The sequence below is a fragment of the Cyprinodon variegatus genome, unplaced genomic scaffold, assembly GCF_000732505.1.
Source record: "Cyprinodon variegatus isolate N-32 unplaced genomic scaffold, C_variegatus-1.0 Scaffold163, whole genome shotgun sequence".
Lineage (NCBI taxonomy): Eukaryota > Metazoa > Chordata > Actinopteri > Cyprinodontiformes > Cyprinodontidae > Cyprinodon > Cyprinodon variegatus.
Genome location: NW_015150616.1, coordinates 656873 through 682889, shown reverse-complemented (window position 1 = coordinate 682889; position 26017 = coordinate 656873). Strand labels below are relative to the sequence as shown.

General features: G+C 40.8%; 1 protein-coding gene across 4 annotated transcripts in view; it reads right to left on the bottom strand.

Moving 5' to 3' along the window:
- sugt1 (SGT1 homolog, MIS12 kinetochore complex assembly cochaperone) overlaps window positions 1-26017 on the bottom strand; it is a 55066-nt gene that overhangs the window by 11413 nt on the left and 17636 nt on the right. For 3 of the 4 annotated variants that reach the window (XM_015378047.1, XM_015378050.1, XM_015378049.1), the window contains exons 6-11: window positions 23486-23539; window positions 22358-22386; window positions 22141-22166; window positions 19288-19384; window positions 17862-17969; window positions 2085-2175 (exon numbers count right to left, since the gene is read on the bottom strand). In XM_015378047.1, the coding sequence (XP_015233533.1) occupies window positions 2085-2175; window positions 17862-17969; window positions 19288-19384; window positions 22141-22166; window positions 22358-22386; window positions 23486-23539 (405 nt within the window). The remainder of the gene's footprint in view (window positions 1-2084; window positions 2176-17861; window positions 17970-19287; window positions 19385-22140; window positions 22167-22357; window positions 22387-23485; window positions 23540-26017) is intronic. The other variant, XM_015378048.1, reaches the window with a different exon arrangement.

Here is a 26017-nt window from a genome sequence, read left to right as displayed (position 1 = left end):
TCTAAAATGCTAGCATACACTGAACTTTCAATGTTTTCTTTCAATTTTAGGCATATAGATAGAGTATTCATGACAAGTCCAGAACTTAAGTCCAACGACAGCTTAACTTAAGCATAACGTACGGCAGCGTAATACCAATGAAATGTCAAGCCAGTGTCCTAAGGGAGGCAGCAATGCACATGGAGGCGCCTGGTCTGCATTAAAAGACGCATTTTATCGGGCTGTTAACCTAACTGCTGTTTACTGCCCACCAAAAAAAAAAAAAAGAAGAGTTTGGAGTCGCAGCAGATTCAGCGTCATGTCTGCTAGGTTGATTGTTGGCCGTTGGCGTGAACGCAGAGAGGATCCAGCACATTCACGTTCTCACTCACCCTATGATGGGGATGAAGTCGGGAGAACTGACGGTTTTCTCCTGCAAACCCCCTTTCAAACCAAAACACTGCAAAATTGCGATTATACAGTAGCTGTATGTTGGAAAAATGTTCAGCGGTCGTCTTGATATGCATTGGAGATAAGTTCTAGATAAGTTACGCATAAGTTATGCACAAGTTACTCCTAGAATTTGGATAAGCTGGACAAACCGACTTGTGAGTAAATTACATTTAAGGTATGTCAACGATCAAATAACTAGGGATGGAACGGTTTATGAAAACCGTCCGAACCGTTCGGTTCAACTGTCTCTGTTTGATTCGCGTGCGTTCGGTTCATGCGCTGCTCCTTTTTCTCATAGGCGAAGCGTTTACACTCCAGAGCAGAAGGTGGCGGTACTGCGACCAAAGCCAACCACCAGTAGTAAACAAGAAGAAGAAGCGAAGCAGCTTAGCCGGGTGTAGCAGAAAAAAATCAGTTGTCGTGGAGAATTGTGTGGGTATGGCGAGTGGAAAAGAACAGGCGTTGGACGACGCGCCAGCAGCACTTTATAGGTCTGCTGTATGGGACCACTTTCCATTTAGAGTGACCTATGATGCCGGCGGAAAGAAAGTTGTGGATAAAAGTGCAACAGTGTGCAAGTATTGTGCAACAGGTGTTATACTATACAAGACATAATAGACTTCACCCCTACAAATAACCTACCTGTAACTTATGTCCAACATATGAGCATATGCTGACGTACTCGCCGTATGTTGACGTCTGCCAGCGCGCTGCTGCATACTCATAACTTTTACAAAATATATCCATAACTTATCCAACGTATGCCAGCATTTTAGCCAGATTTTTTGTGCGTCAGACCTGCGCTGGTCTAAATCGTCAAGGTGTGACAGGGCTTTAATCATGATTAATCAGATTGTTTTAGCCCTATTGGAAATGTAACAAACAAACAAAAAAAAAAAAACAGGGATCATTTCCTGCCCACCTCTCAATTATGCATTGCTGTGTGTCGGTCTATTGCATAGGAGAAACGAGACATGCAAGGCTGAATAAATCTCCCTTTTCTCATCAAAGTCGCTTGGTAAACAATCACACTGAGGTTTGATTCCCGTTTTTCTCCCTGAATGTAAAACATCCTCTATAATCCAAACAACACATGAGGACGGAGAGCAGGGCGTGTAATCCAGATGGAGATTTATAGAAATACAGCAGCAGACAGATTCGGGCCAAGTGTGGACATATTGGAATGTGCCACAAAATAAAAAAAGTCCAATATGTTCCAATGTATCACAAACCTAAAGTTAAAGGCAGTCCCTAATAAACAGAAAACTGGGCCGTGGAAAAATAGTTTGGCTCCCCCCTTTATGACTTTGCCTTCCAAGCAAACACAACTACATAAGTATTTAATCGGGTCGGTTTCAGGAGCGCGTGGGCTACGATGCCGAGCTGTATGTTGCTGCCATACCTTTCCCTCACCGTCACACTAATGAAAGACTCCAGCAGGGCTGGACTGCCCACTCTCATTTTAGTGAAGAACAGACAAACAGCAGCTTATATTGATCTTCGCTGAGAGAAAGAAACAAGAAGTGGTTTAGCAGGAAGACAGGGAGACAGCCTGACGGCAGCAGAGGCAGGGGAGCAGATATAGATAGGAGATTAGAGGGGAGCAAAAAAAAAATAAAGATGGAGTTTAAATGGCAAAGCTGAGGACTGACTCGGATCGAAGTGTTTGATGTTGGACTCTTGTCCTTCTCCCTCCAGCTTCTCCCATCTGATGGCATCCGTCTTCTTCATCTTGATTTCCACCTGACAGAAAACAGGAGGGGGGGACAGGACAATGTTAGACAAAATGTGATTCTTTGGACGAAAATAACATTTCCGTTAAACATCGGATCATTACTGAGGCCTGAAAGTCTGACTTGTTCACGCCGCTGCGGACAACTTAGCCTACTCATGAGCGCGTCTGAGAGAAGTCGGGGATATGCGGGGGCACAGCTCAATCTCAGGCCTCACTGACAGACATACCACACTAACGAGATGCCTGTCAGCCAGAGGGCCAGTGTGAGAGACGGGCATGGGGTGAGGGGTGGGGTGGGGGAGAAAAATCCTCATTGCACACAGCAGCATCTGATCCGAATCATTACACCAGGAGAACATGGGAGAGGAGGAGGGAAAACAATGCGGGATGAGAGAGGACACGGACTCCTGAGTCCTTTTAACGCTGAGCCGCACTGACAGGACGCGTGGCAGCGAGACACGCGACCTGCCCCCCCCCCTCCCCAAACACCTATTAACGCTGCGTGTGTTAGGTGCGTGTGCGCGTGAGAGACGGATCAGGTGATGCCGACGCAATTAAGGAACATTTCTGCTCTGCTGGGCAACGTGATGATTCATTTACGAGGGGGGCAGCCGGGGGTAGGGGGCGAGCGGGGCCCGGAGAAGGGAGCAGATCGAGGGGAAACCAGGCGATGTGCTCGCCGTTAAGGGTGATGAGCTAGTGCGAGTGGCTGAACACCGATAGACTGCTCTAATACGTGTCATCGCTTTCTGCTGCACACTGGGGGCTAAAAACAGAACATCTCCGCTCAGAATCTGCTCAAGTAATGACTTTGCATCATAAGCTGTTAAAACAAATAGTTTACTAAAAGGTTGAAACAACTAGAACATCACATTGAATTCAAAGAGCCTTCATCAGCATGGATGAGGGAAAAATCATTTGGAGTAGCAATTTCAGCATTAAGTTCTCATGCCTTTTTCAATTAATGTCGCAACTTCTTCACAAGCCATAAATACCCTGGTTTCCATGGTAACGCTGGAGGGCTTGAGTGGTACATACAATGACGGCTGTCATCCCACACGACTATAATGCATCGAAATATTGTTCATAACTCTGGCAAACACACAGAGCCTCCGAACAACTTGGTTTGAAACCTTTAAGCTCAGCAATAAGTATTTTTAGCGAAGGGCCCGGCTAGCAACACAGCCGCGTTAAAATCTCCAAAACCAGACACAATAAAATGGCACATCCATGACATAAAAAGAAACCGAAACTAGGAGTCTGGATGTAAAATATTAAAAAGTGGAATTTTTGTGGGGATTCTAATGTTTTATTTCAGTATCAACTTCTTCCTGAGCCAATTAGACTCAGGAAGAATTCGCTAAGCTTTAACTGTGAACCATTTAGAGCTGGAAAGTTCAGCACCAAGTTTGGGTAACCCTCCCAATCGCCTGCTGCATTTGGCTCTGGCTCATAGCATAGCTAATGCTGGCCGGTGAACCTTAAAGCTTACTTCACATCCCTATTTTCAGCTGCATTTATAAACTCTGCCAAACCTTTCAAAATCCTCAGCTGATGTTTATTAACTCAAAAGCTGCGTCTCTATAACATGCAAGTAACACCTACAGATAAGGGATCAGGACTTAGAAAACAAGAAAGCCTTGCAAAGGTGTGATAAACGCCGTTAATAAATGAGTCGGTCTATATTAGGACATAAGAGAAGCAGAAAATGACAAGTATTATAAAGCTGGGGTTTAAGGTCCGATAAAAAAGGCAACACGTGGCCTTAGAGATAACAATAATTAAAATTATTTTAGGCTTTTACTGAAATATTTTTACTCTTAAAAAGGCAAAATGGATTTTTATGTGGAGTCATTGCTAATTAATAAAATGATCTGGTTCTGAGTTTATTGCAAACAAGAAGGTTCTGGGTTCGATTCCCGGCCCAGGGTCTTTCTGCATGGAGTTTGCATGTTCTCCCTGAGCATGCGTGGGTTCTCTCCGGGTACTCCGACTTCCTCCCACAGTCCAAAAACATGACTGTTAGTTTAATTGGCTTCTCTAAATTGTCCTTAGGTCTGAGTGTGTGGTTGTTTTTCTCTGTGTGTTGCCCTGCGATGGACTGGCGACCTGTCCAGGGTGTACCCCGCCTCGCGCCCATTGACTGCTGGAGATAGGCACCAGCACCCCTCGCTACCCTACTCGGGACAAGCGTGTCAGATAATGGATGGATGGATGAAAACGAATGTGTTGGTGACTAATGTTTATTTCATATAACAGATGTTAGCTTAGAAACAGAGCTGGTCATTTGGAAACATTATTAGGATGATAATGGAAATAATTCAACATCAGGACAAATTTTTCCTTTTTTTGTTTTATCACCCTTTGAAATATTGTTGTTAACATTGTATATTTCTTAAAGTGCCTCAATTTCATCTGTGAGGAGGGGTTAAGGATTAAGGTGATGGCAGCGAGGCCTTTAAACTCTACAACAGCTCATCAAAGAAGTGGAAAAATAAAAAAAAATGGTCAGACATCATAAGAATGGTAAAAAAAAAACAGCTTTCCATTTATTATTAAGCAGCTTAAGAAGTAACTTTTCACTGATATAATGTAAATAAAAGTTGAGTCTCTTTCTTCATAGCTGATACTTTTAGATTATTTTCTCATATTTTGAGATGCCTGCAATTTTCTATCAGAAACACAAGTGTTGGTTGAATAAAAGTTATCTAAAAATAAATTCTATTTCCCAAAATATCCTGTTCTGTTTATGTCTAATAAATAAATAGATTGGAATGTTTTCTGTTATGAACTGGTAAATAAATTTCAATTGTAAGTCTAGTTTAGCCAGCTGTAATCTACAATCAACCTTCGAAATGTAATTTTTTTTAAATCTAGCTTAAAGAAAATGACAAACCATCAGGAAACTCTTCATGCTCAGATATTATTTGTGATAAAATTAGTAGTAATGGTTGAAAAGCCTGAACTTAAAATGACCAAAGCTAGCCTGGGTGCCATTCCGAACTTAGTCCCGCCCACAACGTTTGAGGTCGGGAAGTTCGGTCTGGCATTGCTCCATAGTAGCGTGAGTAAACTCGCCCACTCTCTGGCGAGCCAATCAAATTATCAGGACGGGCTTTATACGATGATGGACAGATGATCAACAGTAACTTAATCAACCACATCACCAATGCGCGCTTGGGTGACAACAACAATGGCTGCCGCTGAAGAGTTGAGGTGTGCAGATTCTGCTATTAGGTCTGTTCTAGAAGATATCGACCGCAAATTCATTTTAAAAGGGGAACAGAGAAACGCGATCAAGGCTCATCTTCTTATTCTAGGCGTGCAACTGCACGCTTTGATTTTTATTGACAACAACTATGCGTTGCTTAACATACGTCACGCACTCCGTTGCTCTTATTGGTTGTAGGTCTATCCAATTGAGTGCAGAGGCATTTTTTATCCTGGTTCGTTCGAAACACGCCCCATAATCACAGCTCTATGGTGCAGTATCAGACTCATATTCTGACTAGAATTGAGTAGGACTACGTCAGGCTAGACCAAAGCTGCAAAGCAATTAGAAAACAACTAATTCATTATGTAAACAATACTTTCAATAAACAAAGAAACAAGCAAGTTGGATATGAACCAAATTAACTCTGATTTCATTCCCAACACAGAGTAGTGCTAAGTGTTATTTCTGAACTGCTTGAGTAAAACATTGCTGTTGGTTAATAAAAAAAAAAGAAAGAAAACTAAATAAACAACTTTTAAATAATTGAGGATTAATCTGTCAGATCCCATCTCTGATCAAATGCGTCTGAGGAGCTAACTCCAACTCATTTGGTTATTGAAGCAGCTTCATGCAAGACATTAAACATTCATTGAAGCTTTAGACATATTCAGCATCAGTCTGAGAAGGAGCTTTGGTTCCCGTTTTATGTCACTTTGAGAACATATTCCACATCTCACCAAATCTAATTTATCGTAGTACAATAAGTCTATTTATGTTTGGCTCGTGGTGCAAACTATAAACTTATTACGATGTAATTACCAGCCAGCGCCGCCGGTGCTGCTTCTCCTCCTAAATATTTAGGAGACTTTAGGTTTGACAGGAGTCAAGCCGAGGCTCCAGCTGTGTCAAAGCGAGTGCGCCTCTATGTGTGCTGCTAGGCCATACAACATTAATCTGCTGCCACATCTCAGCTTCCTGGCTTTCAAGGGACGTGGCAGGCCGAGCGTCGCGCATGTGTGCCTCGCTGTGTGTATGACAGGCGAGGCGATGGTCCTTAAAGGGATGTGACAGCAGAGCCACAATCTGGGGCCACCACCCGCAGGACCCCAGGGGCTGGACTATGCAACACACACACAGCGACTCTCTACAGAAGGGTCCCGTGTCACTTGTCAACCGTGTCGGTAAGCATCTTTCCCCACCGGCTCTCTACTACAACTCCTCATCGAACATCTTTACCCTCTTTCTTCCCAGATCTGCAGATTTCAAACTATTTCTCTAAAAAGACGCAGAAATGAAACACATAAACATTCTTGGACGTCGACAGCCGTGCAAATTAAAGCGGGGAGACGCCACTTTAGTTATTTGCAGAAAAGAGATGATTTCAGCGCGGAATGAGGGACGGCGAATGGATTCAAAATTATGTTCGGCGTGTGCACATGCACCCTGGTTTCTGTGTGCGAGTGCATCAGCCGTCTGTTCTGATCAAACACACTGGTGTGTAATTGGCTCCCCGTTGTCGCCGTGACCCCTGCAGTTGGAATGTTTGTTGTGATGGAGGACGGGAGGAGGTCGCGCTGACGATAATGTGCTGCAGACGACACTGACACACGCACACAGAAAATAGTTTAAATAGCACAAGTGTGTGGAAAGATTACAGCTCTGCTTTGCGTTTACGTGTTTGTGTGTATTGCTGTGTGCACGCTGCACTCCGAAGCCCAGCTTAGTTTCCCCCTGCTAAGTTGTCTTTAAAGACAGCGAGGAGATGAAGCGTAAACACAGCGAGGCGGAGAGTGCAGGGCAGCCTGTTACAGTCAGACACTGGTGGAGAATCAACAGCTCCCAGGGCAATTCTTCTTCTTTCTTTTTCTTTTTTTTTTAAACATTCATTATGGATGCATGCCAATCTGGTGAAACTCGATTTGATGATGTTGTTCATTTGAATGTTTTTATCCCCCCAGCGGCTTCTGAACGGCTCTGAATCATTTCCGTGAGGTTGGCTCTGCAGTTAGTTGGGGTTACTGAGTGACAAGCGCATATGCCTACACATTTCACCTGTACGAGGTGAAGGGAGGCACACAGCAGCTGAAAAAGTTTGAATGTTGCAATTATCTGCAAGGGGTTTGGTGTAATCTATGTGTGTGGGGGCCACCTGTGCCTGAGGAGCCTAAAGGACCTGTGAAGAAACGGTGATTCCATAAAGATGGAAAAAAGGCTTTGATGCCGAGTGTAACTGAAAGATGTAGGTGTTTAAATAAGTCCAAACATAAAGAGTGACCGAAGCTGTGTTTTTATGACCGTGGGTGTGCAGGGGATTCACGAAATATAGGAGCTGAATGACAAAGGATGGAGAGGAAGAAACTAAATAGAAGGAGTCTAAGTCCATCCTCAGCTGCAGCCTCTCTAAGACTGATCCCTTGTTTAAGCTGCAACCCACGTGCACCTCTGGTATGCAGTGTCTGCTGTTGCCATGGAAAAGTGAGGAAATGAGTGAAAAGAACTGGCTTTTTTGAGAAGGGGCCGTTTCTGTGCGGGTCGACCTCCACCCAGACCCAGCAGATAGAGAGCACACAGTATGGACGTCAGGTTAGCCAATCTAATTTCTTTACAGCTTTTTGCTACGTGGACACAAACAGGGTGGACTTTCCAAGCCATAGAGTCCCGCCTCGCCCTTGTGCTCCTCTGGTGGGATTGCTGTAAAACAAACTAAACTATCAGCTTGCTCTCAGTGGCTCAGCCTGTACATTAGGACTATAACTCCACTCTGGATACACATTTCCAACTATCTAATATTAATACACAATAAGAGATTTTATAAGAGAAGACGTTTTTTCTTTACAAGTTATCCGAAAAATGTTATTGCCTATTGGTGGGCTTGAAAATAAGTTTATAAAAGAGTCAAATTCTTATTTCATGTGTTTTTGGTATTTTATTCATTTCTAAATCAGAAATTACATTTTTGACGACAGTTAAAAAGGGAATAAAGCCCCATTTGAGGGAAAAACTACATAAATAAAAGTGTGACTTGCACGACATGCAGTTGTCTAAGCTAGAAATAGGTGAGAAATCATAGCTTGGAAAAGACAGCTGGAAACGCTGCAGCATTAATGGCGTTCAGCCGTAAAGATAGAAAGAAAAAGTTCAGCCAATGTACCGTAAGGATTGTTTTTCCCCGAGACAGAGCGAGAGCAAGTCAGAGAGGCTGAAAACTGCCATTTGGAGTCAAGAGGCTGCAGGAGTGCATGTATCAGCCACAACTGGAAGATAAGCTGACCGAGCAGCAAAAAAATGTTTATCATAGTTTTTTGAGGTAACAGAAAGTTAATACTGTTTATATTAAAGCAGGAAAGAGAAGATTAATACTGCTGTTTGGAAACAAGAGGGCGCAGTGGGACAACCATGACTCACAACAACGGGAAGATTGAGCTGACCGAGCAGCCGAAATGCCGTCAATTTTAGTTCTTTATTTTAATTATTTTAATCATTGAATTTCTCAAACAGGCAGGATGGAGTCTCACTAAGAACCATATTATTCAGAGGATGCTTCTAAACTCTTAACAACAAAGATAACAGCAACGGGCTGGGATTAATCACCCATGCATTACACTGTTCTAGAGACATACACAAATATTTATTACAATAAAACGGCTAAAAGTTTCTGGATTTTGTATTTTATATGCTCCTATTTGTTTTTGTTGTGTAGAAGAAAACCGCTAGGAGACGTTAGCACCATCAAAATGTTTTCCTAACAGGATCCAAGAGAAAGAGCGAGACTGAGCGAGTTTTCTATGCCTGTTTAATGTAATGGCATAGTACTATCTGAGCCACTCTTGTTGCTAAGCACTGGCAGACAGCAGGCTGAAAAAAGGCTTCAACACAGTTTCTCTTTCCAACAAAAAATGGTGACTAATTCTATCGCTTTGAAATGCTTCCTATAAAAAATAAAGCTACACCGGTCATGGTTGGGAAACTGGAAGATTAAAGATGTTTGAATTGACAGTTCAACTACAAGGAATCATTTATTTGTCAGTTTCCTTTATTAGGGCTGCTCAGTGGCGCAGTGGGTAGCACTGCAGCCTTGTAGCAAGAAGGTTCTGGGTTCGATTCCCGGCATGGAGTTTGCATGTTCTCCCTGAGCATGCGTGGGTACTCTCTAGGTACTCCTGCTTCCTCCCTCAGTCCAAAAACATGACTGTTAGGTTAATTGGCTTCTCTAAACTGTCCTTTGGTATGAGTGCGTGTGAATGGTTGTTTTTCCTGTTTGTCTCTGTGTTGCCCTGCGATGGACTGGCGACCTGTCCAGGGTGGACCCCGCCTCTTGCCCATTGACTCGCAACCCCAATTCGGACAACCGTGTCAGATAATGGATGGATGAGTGTCCTATATTAAATAGAGATATTGCAAATAATTAACTTTTTTTGTTTCATTTGTCTATAATGAGATGAGACTATGTTGATTTAGAGGTTGTCATATGAAAACTCAAGTTCAGGCTCAGTTAAAAAAAAAAAAAAAAAAAGAACTTCTGAGAAAATTAGATGTTTGCCCACATCTGCAACTTTGAACTCTTAGCTGAGTTTGTAGTGATTATGATGAGCGAGAAGCCAAATGTCAGCACAGCCTAGAGCTCCTAGGTGGTTTCTGGTTTCAGGTCCATTTGACGAGTAGCGCCAACCAAGAACCATTGGTTTTAAAAAATAAAAAAGTATAAAAACCATACATACAACAAAATCATTCTTCTGGTGTTTGTTCAACGAAGGCTGGTTTAAGGTATCATAGCATTCTTGTATATATGCAGGTTTTAATAGCTTCATTGTCAACAAAATATGTTGTTTTTAATTCCAGCAATGAATTTAGCATGCATTTTATTCAATTTCATGAATATCTGAGCAGAAGGCCTAATTAATAACTCAGGTAATACCAGCATAGCTGTGTTCCTCTATAGAGAGAAGAATGAAAAAAAAAAAACATTCCTATTCTACAAAGCAACTGAACGATCAATACATATTTTTGTTTTATATGTTCCTTTTTTTCTGCTTTTACTTTCTATAATCTAGAAGAAATAACCAGCATGTACACATAGCAGAATTGAAACTGACATAGCGGATGTGTTTGCGGCATTAGGAATATCTCAGTCAGCTTTAGCTGGTTTGACATATCAGGCAGTCTGATCCCTCATCAGTCAGGGGAAAGTTTCCAGGTGGGTGATTCCTTTATCTCATCTGCATCATCTTTTAGCCGTCATACAAAAAACTGCAGAACTTTACAAACTCTATTAACACTGAAACTTCCATGTCTTGGCTTTAGATACCTGGGTGTGTTTGGCTGTTTATATGAAGAATGAAAAAAAAGGTAATCCAAGAAAAGAGTTGGGAATGGAAATAACTAAATAATTTTAGATTCTATATATAGATACACGTATAAACAACTGGGATGAATATTGATTCTGACTAACCCACCAAAGTGTTTTTCCTATCTCCAAAAAACATGACTTTAACTGATCTTAAAATGTCTACTTTTTTTTTTTTGAGCTGACGCTTATCATTTGTCATCTATTTTGCTATTTTTGACAAAAAAAAAACAGGTTATATATCATCGGTTTGTTAAAAATAAATAATAGTTCTAGGAAAGGCGTATTTCTCACTGATGATGAGAGCCTTTAGAAAACAGCAAATAAGCAGCGATTGATTTTTCCTGATAGATTTATCCAGGTTTGCCCTCATGTTTGCAGACAGATCTACTGTCCAAAGCTGTCGTCCTTCAGCGAGCAGTTTATGACTGCTCCTTGGCTTTATGCAGGGGGGGATCTTTATCTTTTCACTGGGAGGTGATTTGATGTTTACAGGTCAGCGGTGTGCCCCGTCGTTCAAAGTCTCAGCCGCTGCTTCCTGTCTGCTGGGCAACGCAGTAAGTACCACTCTAATCAAGCAAAGGACGAGTTAGAGGCGGTCGTTGCTTTCCTCCCTGCTGTGTTTAATGGCATAAAGCACCATATTAGCACAAGCTTTCTAATTTCTTTAAGATTCACTCTGTATCAGAAAATATTTACATTTAATTGTGGCCAGTTTAGTAAACATACAAAATGAAAGTATTTCTTTATTTTTTGTCCTACTATACTCTCTTTGAAATCTTAGTTCATTTTAACATAGAAGTGAAAACAAACTAATTAGAAAGGTTATTTGTCTGCGGTCAGCCATGGACCTGTACCAGAGATGAAGACTCCACCCTCAGGTCACTTTTAATCATCCTTTTTCTCCCTGATCGCCTCGCCCTTTATACATCCCATGACCCCAGAAGAAACCATCAATGTAACACCCTCTGATCCCTCATGGGAGAATATGTAACTGTTAGAATCTCAGAAAGGAGGTGATGTAGCGCAAACAAAGCAAAGGTAGCTGTCGTGGCATAAATCTCACAGCGCACGCAGAGTGGAGACATTACATCACCAAGCAGTGCTCGTCTGTTCTGAGAAATATGTTGAATAAACAGAATCTGATGAATGTAGTAACATGCTGAAGATATCATATTTGAATCACATGAACCGAAATGGGATTTTTCTGCTGTTTGTCCGGTTTCTTTAAAGTCGTAAGGAAGCAGCTGTTCCAACGGTTGCAGTTCCGAATTCTGCCAAGTGAATGTGATTGGTCGTTTATCAAGAGGGCGGGATTGTTGTAGTGGAAGGTTTGCAAGCATGTTTGGTTGTGGCCTGTTTTATTGAAACATCTTGCAAACTAGTTAGCAACTTAGTGCTAGTAGGTTCCCAATGGGAAATTACATTGAGACCTGAATTTTGCATCTGAATTTTTTTGCAGCTGAATTTTTTTTTTTTGTTGAATTTTTACCAGATAAAAATTGAGTGTAAGGAATTCAATGTTTAAAAAATTTAGTGTTTAAAATTCGGTGTTAAAAAAAAAGGCAGATTCCAATTAGACTGTTTTTCTTCCATAGATGTGGGATTTTTGGTGTTACAGAGTCATTTAGATTGGAGTCAAATCACAAGTCATTTTGACTCTCTATGGAGGCAGGATTGAAAGACGCTACCTCCTGTAATAGTAGGTGAAAGTTCATTGACGTGTGCATCCTCATGACAAACAGTGTGTCGAATTTGAAACAAAGTGGCATTTGTGGACAGCTGGCTTTCAGTGGTTCATATCACCATTTTGTCTTTAGTACTTACTCAATTTCATACCGTTTAAATTAAAATACAAATAAACTCCTGGTTTACGAAAAACCAAAGGTTTTCACTCAGTCTGGTTGAAACAGTCTCTCACTCACTCCCTCCATCAACCCTTGGAACATGTTTACTACTAATCTGTTAAATCCCTTAACACCAACATAGTGCATCATATAGTAAGGGCATGACTATTATGAAAATGGGAATTAACAGACTTAAACTAAGTTATTACAAAAAGACTCTTGGATCCTCATAATAAAAGCATTCTCAGTTTGTTTCAGTAAGAAACTGACATAAACGCGAGTTAAAATGCATAAATCTCTCCACTATTTTTATGAACGTAAATGAATGCATTTTCATTTCTAATTGAGTAGACATTTATTTTATTTCCTTAAATGTATAACAGTTCATATCAGCCCATTTAAGATTATTTATATGGAAAGGATAGGTTGGATGTTCATGTGTTAAATTAGGTCTACGTTTATAATGGCATATGATCTGTATTCACAAGCTAAAGCAAATCAGTGTTGAAGTAATTTGCTGATTTAATCAGTCATTAAGTGTAGCTGTAAATTTAGCATGACTCACTGACTTTATGGACATATTGGGTCTGGGGTTTTCTGTGTTCAGTATTAGAGCACCTTCAGTTGCCATAAATGCAGCATGATCTACAAAACAAAGGCTTCTGTTCTCTGGCTGGTGCTCATATTGCTCTGATATATAATGACATTTAACTCAGAAAGTGAAAGCTTACTCCGACGATTATTCAAAGTTATTTTATTTAATTTACCCCCCCCACTGTAATCATCCATCTCAAAAGAAGTTTTGTTCCCTTGCCTTCCCGTAGGTGGCTTGTGTATCTCAGACAAATCCCTTTTTCATTTCTTGAAAAGGTTGCCTGTCTTTATATAGCCCGTAACATTATGATTTCATGACAAACTAACTTTTTTTTTTATAAATTCAGTTTCATCAGTATTACAATTTATATTAAAACGATATAATCAGGCATATTAGTGAACTTTTAACTTGCTTTTTTTGTTTTTTTGGGGTTCTTTTACTCCTACATTTTAAATAATTAACACTTTAAAAGATAGTCTTAGCAAAAATGCATTTTTCAAATAATCCTTTTAAAATCTTTACCCCTAAAGCTAATAATTGGCTGTGCAACTCTTGGCAGCAGCCATAAAAATCATAAATGAAGTGTGGTCCACTATTCTTTGCAGACCTGCTGCATTACAGCCATGTTGGAGGGTTTTTTATCCGCCTGTTTCTACTGTTGTAGGAACTTATCAGGATCTAAAGCAGCAAAGCAGCCCACCTCATCAAACTAAACTACAATATTCCACTGTTTGTTTTTAGAGTCTTTTTCCTGAAATATTTCACTTTAGCGTTTTGAGTCCAAATGATATTATCCTAGAAGTCTTCAGTGGATCTTAGAGGCTACCAAATGTGAGACGAACAATTGTTCCTTTGCAGTCAGCAGCAGTTTTGTCCTTTGAGTTGTCCCATTGATGCTATCTTTGCCTACACACTGGTCTTAACTAAGCCAAAAGATGACTGCAAGTCTTTAGATGTTCCCTCTGAATCCTTAAAGCAAGTGTTCTGTCGGATCAGCATACCCATAGTCAATAAGCATAGGCAAGACGTCAGATTTGCATATGCGTATGCTAGTCCCGTTTATCTCTTTAGTTTATTGTACAAATAATTTTTATAAATAATTTTGCATGAAAAATACATTTTAAACTACCTCAATGGGCGTGTATACCTATATACCCCATTTACACTACCCTTGAAAAGCCAATCCATGCCGAGACCGGTCCAAGCTCGGATTAGTTAACCAGGCCGAGCTCGGTTCTGACGACCGTTTACACATCACGCTATCTCGGTTCCTCGCCTCCTAGTGACGATCTGCGGTATTACTGCCAGTATTGGAGGGGGAAATCAAGCAGTTGGTGGTGGTAATGCACCATAAGTTGTTTGGCAACCGCCATAAATCACAAGAAGAAGAAGATGAAGAAGGAGGGAATCAAGCTAATCAAAATGGCGGCCCCCGTCACATTCAGAAAGTTAAGCTTGATTATTATTGCTGTACTTCGGTGTTATTATTTAAAATGTTGCGTGGAGAAGATTTCGATTGTTGTTTATAGTTGTTCTTCTTCTGTTTTGTGTTTTGTCTGCAAGCAACTTCTGGAGGGGCATTACCGCCAACTACTGGAATGGAGTGTGAATCGCGATGTGCAGCCAGACGGAGATGACGCATTCTGCTCATGCGCTCTTGTTATCAGAGAACCGAGCCAGGGAAAAACCAAGCCGAGCCCACCTCTGGAACTAGTCTGCAGTTAGCGCGGTCCAGTTGTTTCTAGCTCGGTTCAGTTCAGTTTGCTTTCCATTTACACACGATAAGTTATCTCAGTTACTGAGCTCAGACCGGTCTCGGCACGGTTTTTCAAGGGTAATGTAAATCGGGTATTAGTCATGTACAAAAAAAACAATTTAATTACTTACTTATTGTTGCTTTTTGAAGCGTATGGAGATCTGGCCATAAACAGTTTTTTCTGCGGCATATGTTCCTTCAGATTTCTGTTGATCGGTGCATAATTTCTTGCGTTTTGAGATCTACTTCATTTTGCCACACTTGTTCTATTGCTTGATTCTACATGACTGGCAGTAATCTGCTCTGGATGCAGCTGGTGAAACGGAACCAAATCACCGCGGATTATCAAAATTATGTGCAATACAATAACATTTCCCAATGGGAGGATGTTGGTCTGAACTGCATTCTTTCCCTCTTCGTAAACTGAATACCTATTGTATTTAATAGCCTATTTCTCTGCGATATTAACATTTTAAGAATGTGCAAGTCTGACAAAAAAGCAAAGCGTTTTAAAACGATCATGTCAAACTTGCTCCTATTTTCTGCCTCACTTGTGTTTTCTCTGAGGAAGAGAGCAGAGCTTCGTGTTGCTGGGTATTAAGGAGGTTGAGTAGATCAATGAAGAAGAGGAGAAAAGAAAAAAAAAATCCACGTTCACAGCCTTGATGATTAAAGACCAAAAAGTTGCATAAAATCTTCCTCTTGATCTGTGGGCTACAAGCTGACAGTGGAATAAATCCTGAATCAGCACTCTCAGGCTGCACATTCATTAGCCCACATCTAAAACACACAGTAATTAGTGAACAGTTAAAGGAAAAAAGTACCCGTCCCCCTCATTAGGTCAGTAATCACCTTTAATAGTGCAGAGGAAGTTTCAGCGGATAAATGATACCGGTGCGTGTCTGTGTGTTTGTGTACTGATGCAGGGAGAGGATTCATACCGACGGTTTTAATCGCACCGAGGTCTCTGCAGGAGATGTACTGTAAAAAGTAAGAGTGGATTCCACAGTTTCCACTCTTGCAAAAGAAAGCTTTGCTAGCATTAAGGAATTAAAGGTAGGGGCAGCCGACTATACTCTAATCTCTTGAAGAGATTAAGATGTTGATCTCAGCGTAGTAACCCCGGTAATTATCAGTTGCGGTAAGCTGCTTAAACTCCTATCAGTGTGCTCTTTTTCGATGAACAAAGGCATTAAAGCACATCTGTGGTAGGAAAATCTATTCCCTATTAATTCTCCAGACATCTATTGATTTATCAGTGCTGATTTTCATTTGTACTTAGGTTACAACGGTTTTCACTCAGGCCTTTTCCACCTGTAAGGCGAATAGTTTCCGTAACAGGACAGACTCCGTCCCCTCAAGCTTTATTTAACATTTTACTGCTTTCTTCATCTTTCTGTACCTTGTTTTGATTGAAAAATGTTGTCTAGATCAGAAGAGGACAGAACATGGAGCTATGAGGGCTGTTAAGATTGATAAAATGAAGTCCCGACTCCCGACTGAGTGAATATCCATCGATCTCGTTTATTTAACCGGACTGGACAGCTAAATACCTTTTTTCTACAACTATCACAGAAAATCAAATAAAAAGGCTAAATAAAAATAAAACTATTCATCTAAAGAATTCTACCCCATAGCATTAATCTGTGCTAACGTAGTTTTGTACCTTGTCTACAACTTTTAGTCTCTTCTCTGAATGCTGCGGACATGACAGCGCCACTCTGAACATAACACATTTGCCCTTTGCTCAGCCTGATGCCTTTTCATTATGTCAAGTACATGACTGCTGCCCGGTTGTGGTCACTCTGACCCAAAAAACAACCAAAAAAGGTGAGCTATTATTTCCTTTGTGCTTCAGCACAAAACCTTAATGTACCTCCGAGTTCACAGAGGACCATTTAGCATTGTTGGTGTTTTGGAGAGAACTCTGCTTTAGTTTGTTTCTGTTTTATGAACAAGTTTCTCAGCCAAATGGGATTTGCACTCTTTAAAAAAAGGCATCCTAATGTCAATAAGCAGAAGATAGAGTGCTTTGCTAAAGTATTCACTTTTCTACTTTTCTACACTTGTCATGTTTTGACCTACAAAGTCATATTTGTTTAGATTGTATGAGACAAGCAAACACAAAGTGGTGCATATTTCTGAAGTCAAGGAAAAGTCAAGGGAGTGGCTTAGAATCCTGAGGTTGTGAGTACGAAACCCACTCCCACAGACTGCCAGTCAGGCTCTCTGAGCAAGACCCTTAACCCCTGATTGCTACCCGGGCCCTGCACAATGGCAGCCCACTGCTCCCAAAAGGGGATGGGTTAAATGCAGAGAGTTCATTTCTCCATTGTTAGATCAATAAAGTTAAATATTTTTCATAATTTTTTTTTTAAGGACATATGACCATTGGAACTACTTTGAAAAATATGTTCAAGTTTAATACTAATTACTACATTGCCCCCTTTAACTTTAAAACCCTTAAATATAATTGCAACCAAGAGCAGAATAAGCTCTCATCCGTCACGGTGTAGTTTAATTTTTATTCATCATCGCAAAGTGGAGGCACGGTGGTGGCAGCATCATACTGAGGGGAAGCTTTTCCTCAGCAAAACCAGAGAAGAAGTGGTTGATGTTAATTTGAAATTGGATGGAGCTAAGTAGAAGGCAGTCCCAGACCTGCTGTGTTAGAAAGGCCTAGTCAAAGTCCAGCTTTAAATCAAATCTTAATCTGTAAATCGATGTTTCAAAGACCTTCTCTGTCTTTGACTTTTTAGCAATTTTTGACCTTAAATAGACATAAAATCTCTATAAAGACCATTCATCCTTCCCAATGACTTCAAAATATGCAAATTATCTGGTTGTAACATTAAGAAATATGAGAAAGTATTAATTTCTCCCCATAAAGTTTCATTCAGCATCTACTGTGTGCAATCTGCTACCCTGGAAGAGCTACCTTGGTGGTGAGGACCTTGAAGCTGCTCTGCTGTGGGACGATGGGGTGCAGAAGGTGGAAGTGGAGGTCGCAGTTCTCCCCCGATGCCATCTGTATGTTAGCAGAGAGCTGGATAGAGAAAATAAATAAATAAATAAACAAACCCAGCAGATTTTAAATGTTATTTGCATTTGTAAACAAAGGATTAGAAAAACTTCCAAGTGGAAAACAATCTGAGGTGACGATCCAACAGAAGGAGTGATAAATGAAACGGATGAATACAAACGGTGAGAGGAGAATATTTTGATTTGATTTGACTGCAGCTCTCAGAACGTGTAAAACAACAAAGAGCGAGTGAGAGAAGGCGTCGGCAGTGCTGAGAGTTTTTTATGCGATGTGGCTGCTGTGATTGTCTGGAGACCTCGACATGTCCCCTTCAGCCACACTCTGATGACCGATGAGTGGGCGAGGCGAGGGTCAGCCTGTCGTTCACCGACGCTGTTGAAGCATTCCCTCTTCATAAGGATGTGACTTCACCATTAGCTCGCACAAAGAATGCTTATAATAGGTGCTCTTTGTTTTTTTTATTCTGCTTTAATAACACATTAAGTTAATATATATATACCCAACTTTCAGTCCACTACTAATGTTTTCTTTAAAGTCCCTTCTTCAGATTTTGAACCATAAAAAATCATAATAAAAGACTTCAATGGAAATGAGAGCTTGGAAATTGAGATAAAACTGCTTTTGGGCAAATCCACAAAACTATCAGAGTTTAAGTATTCATTTCTAGTTGGATTTCTTTCTGTGCCGTCTGTAGGTATACAGCCCGCCGCACGCACAGTCGCAGGGGGGAAAATAAGTGGAACCACCTCCTTTCATCTTTAATTTCTTTTGTATATACTGACCTAGTAAAAAATATATGAACTTATCTATACTCGGCACCACAAAGGGAGCTTAACGAGTGACTGTTATTCAGAGCTAGAGAACTATTTCTTTTGAAATGAGGTAAATTCCGTTTGTTATTCTATTAGAAAAGACAAAGCCGCTCCCTGGGGTGCCCTGCAGTTACCCCTCAGAGAGAGGGAGAGACGAGTGGAAAGACTGAAACGAGAAGAGAAGAAGTCAAAGAAAGGAGCGCTGTCCCTGAAGGGCTCTGCGGCTGATCCTAGATCAGTTATGCCTCCCATCTACAGACAATTAGGAGGTTGGAGGAGCTAGGGAGGGTAAATTGTTCTTAGATCTGTACTTTGGGGGCAATGTTAACAAGGCACCACTGGAGGCATGTTTGGGTCTGTGGGGAGAAGAGGATGTGTATGTGGGTCTATGTATGTGAGAGAGACCCCTCTAATGGGCCCCCAAGAGGAAACACTCGAGCGCTAACCTGTCTTTGTTCCGCACACACAGAGAGAAAACACACCGGCTCCATCTCGGCCAGTCCTCATACCTCTCTTTCCGTGAAGTTGATGCGCACACCGTCCTTGGGAACGTTCTTCGCCATGATGGTGACGATGACTTGTGATTCTGTTTGGTACCAGTCATGCCTGTAAGGGACAGATGACACGTTAACTCCAAAATACATGCTAAGACCGCTTCGTTAGCACCTCTGGTACAATTAAGCGAGAGAATAAATAATGCCTGGAGATTCCAATCTCTAATTGAGCTAATTAAAAAAACAATCCCTCATTAGGAACAACTGACAGAACTATTAGCACCCCGATATTTTCAAAATAAAAATGACAGAAACATTGTTTATTTACATTTTTATTTGCCAAAGCTTTTAGGAACTTAAAACACGTAATCCATAACTTTCTGTTTCCATGGGTTATAAATATGACAAAGAGGCTCAATTTAAGCCTCTGGCTACTTCTGCCCTGTAAGAGGAGCCATATTTAACTTAGCAGCTCCCACAGTGAGCAGGATAGTAAATTAGATTAAATATAATCTCCACAGCTCACTGCTGGAAAACAGCAGCAGAGAGTGGCATGTTGGGGTCACCTAGTCTCCATAGCAACCATTACACACCATCTACACGCCTGCTGGATATTTGTAAGGAAATTACAGGATAAAGTTTTTCTGTCCTGCTATCAGAACAATAAACGTGGAGTTGGTGAAACTTTATTAGGACTCTAATTGGAAGGTCGCTCTGGCATCAAACAACAGCTGAAGATGTGGAAAAGCTCATTTTACTCAATTTAAAGTATGGGGGAGGATCAGTGATGCCGTGGGCCTTGAACCTTGTTGCGGTTTCATCATGAAATGATGAGAGGTTTTTCGGAAATGTGTCTTAAACAAGATGAAAATGACTCCCATCCTCTAACCCTATTCCAACCAGATATTCTAAAGGAAAACGGGAAAACTAAGCTGCAAACAAGCAGCTTTGATCTTGATTAGTGGAAGCTAAATAAAAATGAATAAGGATGACAAACTATAACTAAAATAGCTGACATCTTCCTAAACAAAACCAAAAAAAAGCCGGCTGAAGCTGGTGAAATCCAGGCAAATCTAATCGCAGTCATTTAGGAAGGTGGCTAAGTAATCAGAGTGACGGGAACTTACTCCAAGTTCTTTAAAAAGCTTACTGAAAATTAGAAAAAAAAAATAGCTCTGCAAAAACAAAACTGACTTCAGGTGCGTACAAAGAAAGGTGAAAAGAATTGTTTTTTCCAGAAAAGAAGACCTGCATTTATCAGAGACGAGGTGTACAGCTTTGTTTGCCTAATTTTGCATTGAGAACTATGAGCTCATAAGATTTAAATCGTGTTTTGATCCAACTGATACTAATTTTGATTAAAAGTTACAACGTGAAATAAAAGAAAATTTTAATTAAACGTGTTTGCATCCATTGAAACAAATTAACGAGGCGACGCAAAGTGTGATGTCATCATACGCAGACGTTACTTTTGGTTGTAGTAAACAGGAAGCCGAGTTAGCAAGCTAGCCCAGACCACAGATGGATCATAATAAATGTTTTGTAATCAATGAGTTTTTACTTTATCATGTCAGTTAATATGAGTGATTGTTTATGTTATCTGGAGACGTCGAGAGAGAATTTAAATCTAAAGCTGCATTCGGGACACCAGCGGCAACAGCTGATCAGTCAGGTCAGCTGAATTATTGGCTACAACAGAACTTATTTAACAAATGCATTTCTGTTAGAAATATTTTATTTATACTCCGTTTGTGTTTCATGGGTTGTGTACTAATGAACTATTACGATGTATAATGTGTGATTTATCGTTTATTGAATCTTGCTAAAGTTTGTTCCAGATAAAGGTCATGCAACGGACAGGTTGTGAAAGAGGCCTGAACATCCTCTATCACATGTTTCTTCTAACCATGTGTTCTTGGAACAATTCAATTGTAAAACAACCACATGCTTTGTTTTAACATTTGTGCTGAGGTTTAAAGTAAGATTATTGTGTTTCCCTTTCCCTTAGTTAAACCTCAGCTTGTGTAATTAGGGACATCCCCTGACTTCAATAAATAGTGAGGAGAAAGCTGAAGACTGGCAGAGTGGGGTGGAGATGTGTAAACTCCGCAGTCTCTTCCTACTCTCCTCACAAGTAAATAAATTAATTGTCTCTCTGCCTTCTTTCTTTCCCTGTATGTATGTATGATGTTTTAGGTGCTTAGACCTGACAATTTCCATCTTGTCTTAAACACATTTCCGCTTTTCCAAAGGTCAAAAAACACCTCCAGCTAGCATGAAAACTTCAAGAATTTTAGTACGCTGGTTTAAACTCTGCAGTTTCCATCGAGTTCTGCTAATGTGATACTTTAAACTGTGAATAATAATTAAAAACTTTAAAGGTTGATGGAAACACGCCTATAGTCAATTAAAACCTAACAAACAAGAGGGCAATGTGAAGTGATCAGGACAGAGGATTATCAGGAAGGATGGATGGTTAAGAGGTCCTTTCTCTGTAGGCTACAACCCTGGAACATTTTTCTCAGACCAGACAAAGTGGTGTCCTACTATCAGAAAGGGTGCCAATAATCCTGCCTCCAGTAGATCTGTTAAAAGCTGTCTTAAGATGTTTGATTTTTCCAACTTACAGAACAAAGTCATGCTTCTGCACTAAAATAAACATTTATCTTTAGGCTTCCTACACATTTTCATACTGAGACTGCTTTGATTCTCATCTTGTCATCTTTATTTCTTTAACATTCAACTTCTTAACACAAGAAATTCCACATGTTTACATCATTATGATTTGATAAGTATGTAATGGAGAGCTGAAGGTTTGCATAATAAGGGATAAAGAGTAAAAACACAGGACTGGAGGTTCTGGCTTACTTCACAGGTGGAGTCGCTAGTGTCTGCTGGGTCATTCAGCACCGATGATGATTGGAGGGAAAGAAGAGGAACAAAGACACAAACAAGAAACAATAAGCAGGCAAGAAAGAATATAGAAAAAAGCTCTAAACGAGCCTTTTTTCTGCCTTCTTCAAAGCCAGGCAGCCATCTGATGCCGAGAGCAACACTGCCCCCAAGTGGCTCAACAGAAACTCACCGTGGTAACGCTGCCGTTCTGTGTCTGAGCTGTGAATAGAAAGACAATAGAAACATCAAACTCCTCCTCTGCCGTTTTAATACAACAGTCTGTAAAACATGGTGCATAGGACTTTAAATATTCAGCCACTGCATGGATGACTGATGGCAAACAGACATGGCTCCACAGTCGGCCGAGCCTCTCCAGCGGTTTGTTTGCTGGTCCGTCCACGCCCATTAAAAGCCCCCATGAGCCCTAGGAAGCTGGGGCGGCATTTAACCAGCGTGCCATCATGCATTATTCACCGGCCTCATCGCGTAACGCGCTCACAGAGAGGGATGAGATGATAGGCGGCGTGCTAATGTTGTCTTAATGAGGTCGTGCTTGAAACAGGAGGAAAAGCGGGGCTGTGGGGAACAGTTAGGAAGAGACGGGGAAAAGTTGTGTGAACTCTGACACTCTGTGTGCCTCAAGTGATGAAATAACCATGTTCCATATGTGTTGGTGTGTAGTAAACACCCTGACACTTCAAGAAGCAACTGCTTGCGGTGTGCATGAGTAACGGTGGATCTGTGTGTGCGTGTAGCGCTATAAAGGGGCTGGGTCTCACCGGGGGCTTTCAAACATCAGTAACGTTAACTCTGATGAATCACAGACCTCTCAGGGGTACGTGTGCACGCCGGTGTGAAGCGCGTTTGTCAAAACTCCTGCTCCCGTTTACTCGAGATGATCCAGAGGGCCACAGCATTGCCGGCAAACAGAAGCGCTGAGCCCTGACGAGGCATGCATCTTTCATTGGACGGGGCAGCGCTGCCCCCAACAAGGGGAGCACACACACACACAGACACAACAGAGGCATGCATATGTTGCATACTCATTTGTTTGATCAGATAAGCTGATCTGCTCCCTGACTGCACCGTTTAGTTTCATGTTTGACGGCGGCAGTGAACACAACGCACGGCCTAATTTACAACAAGTGAGGCTCAGCCGAGTCACGGATGACTGATAAGCAGGAGAGTTTACATGTCACTGCTGTCAGCCATGCATCCAGGTGCAGCTGTAAACGGTGCATAAAAATCTGCAATAGTTTCATGTCACATGGGATAAAAATATAGCTGGAGTTATAGGACAGATGTGTGTGCTACTTACCCCCCATTGTCTCTTCGCACCGCTTTATCCAGACTTCACATGATTTGTCAGAATCTGCACAAACAGGCATAAAATATGTTGTTTTATTATTTTCCTCAAGAATTTGTTAGTTTTTCTCGACAATATGATCTGTAATATTGGCTTCAAAGGAACCAGATGGGGTTAGGAGGTAAAGGAAACTTGTTGGTCGCATCATATTTTTTGTTTTTTTGTCATTATTAATCTCAGACTAATGCTAACCTAGGTTTTACCAGACCTCATTTTAGTTTTAATGCATTTAATCTGTAATTGGCACAAATAGAACAAAGGCCACTTTAATCTAAACGGTTTTAAAGAATCCTAATGCAGACAAACCGAGAAAGTGTTGTTTTTTACAGGTATATATATATATATATAACAGGAAGCGTCACAAATACTACAGTTTAAACAAAGTACCCAGAGGGTAAGCTCTGACCATTAATGCAGGTTTGAAAACAGAGGGAGGCAGGTCTCACCAAATGTGATGATACCTAAACATCTGGTCGTGCACAAAACGTGCGAGTGGCGCTTCAGAATAAGGGTGGGGTTAGGGACATATCTACTGCAATCTCTCCTACATAGTCTCCATTCTGTCAGTGTTGGTGTCATGGGGGATTTCAGGAACCTTGGTAGGATGCTAGTAGCCTCCAATCCAGTAGGAGGGATCAGAGCCACCTTTTGTTTCTCCTTATTCTTTGTTACACCTACAGTATATTAATCTAAGTGATCCCCCACTGAATAAGCCTCTAGGATTGGGGGAGAAAAGTCTTCTAGAAAATTTTGTGTCCAGTTCAAAAAAGTTAAAAAGCAATCCACTGGACTTTGTTTCCAATTTGGAAGACGTTTCACTTTCCATCCAGAACGCTTTTTCAATTCAAAATGTCAGAAATATTGTCGACTTCAAGGCTTTATAGAGTAGACCAAAGCAAAGTCTCGTTTTGGCTTAGAAAACATGCAAATTGACGAGCGGGTCCCCCTCTTTGGAATGGGGGTCGTTTTGTTTCTTTGTTAGCCTGTAATACCCGAACCCTGTCTATGTCTCTGAAAGGGGGGTCGTTAGAGGAAATAGTTGGCCTGGCTGAAGTGGCAAGGTGCTCTGGTTTCCTGTATGAGGGTGGGGTTGCGATGATAGCGGGAAGGAATCAACTCAATCGCTTAATTGAAGGTTTTGGAAAGCTTACATCCACCCCCTCTGTTTAAGCATGGTTTTTCTTTAACAAAGATGGCTTCCTTCACACCTCTCTCAATCCACCTATGACCTGGATGACTGAGAATCTTCACAGATAGAAGCAGATGTTATTCCAACTATCCCAACTGATTCTGCCCTTTGGTTGATGTTTTGGTTTGATCCTATAAAAAGGGGGGGAATGTGGAGATGCCAATCCAAGCCACAAGTATTTAACAAAATGCCTTATAGATAAATAAATGTGTCAATTAATACATGAAACAAAAGTAAAAACTAACTAAGAGTTTGTTAAAGTACAGTCAAAGGGTACTGAGTCCAGAGTAAAGTGTTACTATATTGCTTGAATTATTCTATATTGCTTAAATGTTTTAAATATCCGTATGTCCAAAGCTGTCGTTGGGTGCACTTATTTTTCACATTACTCTAAAAAGATCAGAAGCAAAATGAATCTATTCAGCTGCATGAAAGCTGCTCATTCATTTATGCATGCAGAGCATCCAATAAGCAGATGTGGGTTCACTCTAGTCTAAATCTGTCCTAAAATATTTATGAAGAGAAAAATTTGGTAGACAGGCATGACCTTCAACATTTATTAGCTTACATAAAATAGTTTAAAATAAATCTCAGGCATCGAACCCAACTTGTAGATGGTCCAAATCGGAGTTTATTGCAGAAGAATCCCAGCATTATGGGTCATTTTAAAGGTTAAGAGCATTTAAATAAAGTAAATGAAAACAAGTTGTTTTCCAGGGTGCTGTGAAAGCACAGCTGGGAGGAAGCTGATCCACAGTGACTGTACTGAAAAACGTAGTAAATATATAACCATAAATCTATTTAAAAAAAAATGATGGATTAATGTACTGATGCTGATGGTTTACTGTGGGCTATTTCTTTTCATTTATACATCTTTTTCTTTTTCTTTTTAAAGAGCCGGTACCAGCTGGGTCACTTGTTTTTTCAAGATAATAAAGACTGTTTCACGTGACCAAAAAAATTAATGAGGTGAGTTTATAGTCTGCAGCTGCTCAGGTGTGACTGTGGTGTCTTAGACCCATGTAACTGTCCAGAGCAGATGTCTACAACCTGCGGTGCTAGAGCCACAAGTGGATCCTTCAACCTTCAACAATGGCTCTTTATAATGTGGGGAAAAAATAATGTATAAAAGAAAAAAAAAAGATTTATACTCGGGGGAAAAAAATCCAGATTTTTGCATTTTTTTCCAAAGGAAAATTTGCACTTAAAGGTATGTGGAGGTAGCCTCGTGAGACCATCCTGATCTCGCGAGCTTTCAAGATTTCACTCGCTAATCAGTCTGGAGACTCTCCGTT